Raw genomic sequence first — 4,496 nt, 5'->3', positions numbered from 1 at the left:
GGTGGATGGAAAGGGGACAAAGTAATTAGGGTGGAGGGAAAAGGATTGAAAATGATTAGTGTGGTTACATTGAGTTGCTCTAAGATACAAAATAGCCTAAACATGAACCCCGACTCTACTTACTCTCTCTCAGAATGTAGTCCATCACTATCCTCTTGCCAATAAAATTTGGTACTAAAGTGCATCTTGAAAGGTCAAGGATTTGTCTATCACTATCCTCTTGCCAGTAAAATTTCGTACCAAAGTGCATCTTGAAAGGTCAAGAATTTAGTTGACTGCAATATATTCCCCCACAACTAAGAACACATCGTTCCTTGACTCCCAATGACCTTACATAATTTGTTTTTCTAATGAACCCAAAACCTTCCTTCTACACTCCTTCAACATCACCTTCCGTCATAGGTATAGAGAGTTGAAGCACACAAGAGGGTGTTTGTTTTTCTAAGCATTAACTTTGAAATTGGTAGAATCGGTTAGAGAAAATACATCTATTCTCATGTCCTATTTAGTAAGGACCTTATAATAATCTAAAATTTAGAAATATTAAACATTTGTACCACCAACTACTCATAACATTCGACTAACTCAAAACACCCTTATCTTCACATTATCTAAAATATGTAAAAATGTGCTTAACCATATGAAATATCATATAATTACAATATTCATGGACCTTATTCGATAAATCTTCCATTACTTACTCAAAAACCAATTAAAAAAGATCTCATCTTTAAACAACATATCATTATTATTATCATTCACTTCGGGGTTTCCTTTCGGTATGCTAGTACATATATAAAATGAAAAATACACTGAGTGTACAAGACAAGCACAATGTGCGAGGGACGATCTCGGTTCCAATGCATTAGACAAGGAATCTAGACAAAATTAGAATAATAGTGTAATGGAAGATCTTAAACAACTTTGCCGCCTCAATGGCAGAGAAGGACAAAGAATCTAGACAAAATTAGAATAATAGTGTAATGGAAGATCTTAAACAACTTTGCCGCCTCACTGGCAGAGAAGGACCAACTGCGTTGTATTCTATTGGAGCTTTGCAGTGGCCTGGATTGTGGATCGTGGCTGCATATAAGAGAACAACTGGAAGCGTTAGACATGCATTCATTTGTTAAAGGTGTCATTTTCAAATACCTATAAATACCAATAAAAATGTATAACAAATGTATGCTTTGTGAGATGGGGAAGCATCCTATGGGGATGAGGGGAATATTTGTGCCAATCTTCATAGTTGTACCAAGTGCTGAGGGTTATACATGGCCTCTTTCAAAATCTTCACTACCCTTCTCTTCTTATCATCTATCTCGTCGTCTCCGCTAATCCAATAACTCATCGGCGTCTCATTTCATAGCGCTCCGGTCGCACGGGAAGCCATTTCTCAGCCTGCTCAATCTTGGCCACCTGCTCGATCTTCCACCAGAGGCTCGATCTTGGCCACTTGGTTAGCTGTGGTTGTCCAACTTGCAGACACATTAACGGATGACACATAAAATAAAAAAGGACCGAAACATTAACCAGTAGACAATGAATACATTAACTAAAAACACAGAAAATCATAAAGAAGTGCTCGTGATCAACCAACGGAGATTAAATTTTCCCAAACTTTTAAAGGCTTTCCCAAACGCCAGGATACAACAATCAATTGATAATTCCGATGGGAGGACCTAGACATGGATTGGAACGACACGCTCGTAAAATAGCATGGATATGTTGAGATACAAGATCAATTAAGCTGATGCTTTGGAAAGGGTTGAGGGCCACTGATAACATTCTTTCCCTTACCATATATAATTTTAATGAAAGACATGAATAAAATTTGCATGAAATAACCAAAATTTAACCTATATTATCCATATACATTTATAAATCAACCATATTAATAGGGTCTCCTACATCTGCAATGGGTGGATGAGAAATTGGCTAATTATGTGAGAAAATCTCATCTAGTAATGATAACATCTACATGGCACAAAGGAAAATAAGAGTACATAATGGGTTGATTTCGCATATTTTCTAGACAGGTTTGGGTGCTTGCTTTCATGGACTCAAATTGGGTTTTGTGCACTTCTTTTTGTTCGGTCTATACCTCTTTCTTTGTATCACGAGTAAATTAACTAATGAGAGCTTCCTGAAATGTGACTTACCTTGTTGAGTCATGTAGATTCCATAAAAGAATTGGATATCTTATTTTGATTCTCCATTGACAAGTACAGTGAGCAAAAAAATAGCTATAATCTCAAGATAGAGATCATTACATAGGTCTTATTTTGATTCTCCATTGACAAGTACAGTGAGCAAAAAAATAGCTATAATCTCAAGATAGAGATCATTACATAGGTATTGCTTATACAACAGGGAAAAAAATTTAATAGCATTGGAATTAGTTCTTCAATTGTTTTTCCATCAACTAAACCAAGTTAATATAAACCATCAGAAGAATTTAAACTCCAATACATCTCCAATCATCTCACATTAAGTTTATCTAATATTTGGGCGAAACACTCTATGTTTTCCACATCTGAAATGTCTGCTTTCTCCACGCCTACTAATAAACTCAAATGCTGCAAGCGACTTCCTACCCTTTGACCCACACCCAAATATGCTATATTTAGTTCTTAAATTATTCTTTATTGTGTTTTCATATAAAAAAACTTATTCACGTTGCTAAAGTGTGGCCAATTTGAATTTCAAAAGTGGCCAATCACGGTCTTGTCTGTCTTTCGTACAATTTTCTAATTGTTATTGTGGGCTCCAATACGTAAGGAGGCGCTGCAAGCTCGTGACCGACAACAAGGCGGCATGAAGGCCTAACTTCAATTGACACGTCTACAATCTGGTCACTGCACCAATTTTATATAAATCTAATCAATGGATGGCTAAGCAAAACTTCTTCTTTAGAGAACCAGACCGCTCAAAAGAATTTTCTTTAAATTGTATTTTAAAGAGAGCGGAACTTTAAATTGTATTGTAAAGATCTGTCTGTTCATTACGCAAGGTACAGCTTTTACCTTGTTCAATTTTAGTCGGTCATCTATCACATGCCCGCTGTTAGAATATTTGAGAAATTCTTCGGCCAATTTATGAACAACAAATTCGTAGCCTCGATCATCAGCAACCATGAATTCCCGTTCTCCAAATTCAGTGAATGTCGGGATTGGCTCCACTTCTGTATTCATATTAGTAGTTAGCAATCAGTAATATGTAACGATTGTAATGTATATGTGAGTTACACAATAAGGATTATGAAAAGCCTACCTGCCATCTCAAAATCGTGCAACATATAATCTATGGCCAGTTCCAATGGCGTTGATGGAAAGTTGAAGCATTTCAAAAACAATATAAACATGAAGCTCCATTAGAGGCTGAGAATTTAATCAAAATTTATCAATTCCCAAATAGGGTTTGGAATACTTACAATTCCTCAGCTTTTAAGTCTTTGAATGGACAAACGGAATTAGCCACTGCCCTCCCATCCGCCATGGTAGAAGCAGCTTCAATGGCCAATGCACGATTAGCAGAATCCACTGCCAATTTATATGAAGTTGCTGCAACAGATCCAGGAACTCGAACACCGCTAGCATAAATGTACAGCCTTCAATTAGATTAAATTTTAAGTTAAATGACTGTTTCTACGATCACATTGAGAAAATTTATGTGGGTTAATACCTGGGGTCATATATGTTGAATGTAGCATTGCTATAATCAGAATAGAAAATCCGGAGGCTGTGTTTCTTGGCAAGTTCCCAGACGGGATTCATCTTGGTGCCTCCAACCCCTGCCACCCACACTGCACCACCCCCACTGTAAGGCCAGCGAACTGATGCTTCATCAACCGCCCACCGATTCGATCTGCAGCCTCCAGAATGAGAAAGTCTTCAACTCCATTGTCTGCGAGAACCTTAGCAGCCATTATCCCTACAACCCAAGTTTCACATGACAAGGATAAGCAAACAGAAGAAACAAAGAAATGATCGAATTGCAGACACAGACAAACTAAACCCATTTTCGATCCTTTCCTACAATCCCAATTTCCTTACCTGAAATGCCTGCGCCGACTATAATGGCAGTGCAGGAAGAATTTGAAGAATCCATGTGTGCTGCACCGACTGTGTGGGACTGGGATCCGAAGATCTGAAAAGGATGAATGAATGAGTGGATGGTGTTTCCGGTCTGAAGCAAAGAATTCCCTCCTACAGCAAATAATACCCTCCTCTGCAGGGAACGCTTCATATCCGGCGAGTACGAGAATTCCCTCCTACAGCAAATAATACCCTCCTCTGCAGCGAACGGTTGATATCCCGGGCGGACGTGTTGGTTAGGGTAACAGGCGGCTGATTAATTAATTTTCATTAAATAATTTTACATTAAAAGGTTTTTTAAAAAATTGAACGGCTGAACATTGTTTAATCGTCTAACAATAGATCTGACGGTTAGGATTAAGACAGGGAGGCAACTTGGGGAGTTGATTTCAGAGGGGA

General features: G+C 38.0%; 1 protein-coding gene across 2 annotated transcripts; it reads right to left on the bottom strand.

The window, feature by feature from the left end:
- Positions 1 to 3,001: 3,001 nt before the first annotated feature.
- LOC149263205 (polyamine oxidase 1-like) lies at positions 3,002 to 4,240 on the bottom strand. 2 transcript variants are annotated; one of them, XM_089387360.1, is made up of 4 exons: positions 4,056 to 4,240; positions 3,685 to 3,933; positions 3,274 to 3,592; positions 3,002 to 3,184 (listed from the first exon to the last, which is right to left on the bottom strand). In XM_089387360.1, the coding sequence occupies exons 1-2, from the start codon at positions 4,108 to 4,110 to the stop codon at positions 3,773 to 3,775; spliced, it is 216 nt and encodes a 71-aa protein (XP_089243486.1). In that variant the 5' UTR covers positions 4,111 to 4,240; the 3' UTR covers positions 3,002 to 3,184; positions 3,274 to 3,592; positions 3,685 to 3,772. The 2 variants fall into 2 exon arrangements, with proteins under 2 accessions (XP_089243486.1, XP_089243485.1); XM_089387359.1 differs by having other exon boundaries at positions 3,685 to 4,240.
- Positions 4,241 to 4,496: the final 256 nt, after the last annotated feature.

This window comes from Pinus tabuliformis, chromosome 6 (assembly GCF_031772625.1).
Source record: "Pinus tabuliformis cultivar Carrire ecotype Pingquan chromosome 6, CPIR1, whole genome shotgun sequence".
Classification (NCBI taxonomy): domain Eukaryota; kingdom Viridiplantae; phylum Streptophyta; class Pinopsida; order Pinales; family Pinaceae; genus Pinus; species Pinus tabuliformis.
This window is presented reverse-complemented; position numbering and strand designations above follow the sequence as displayed.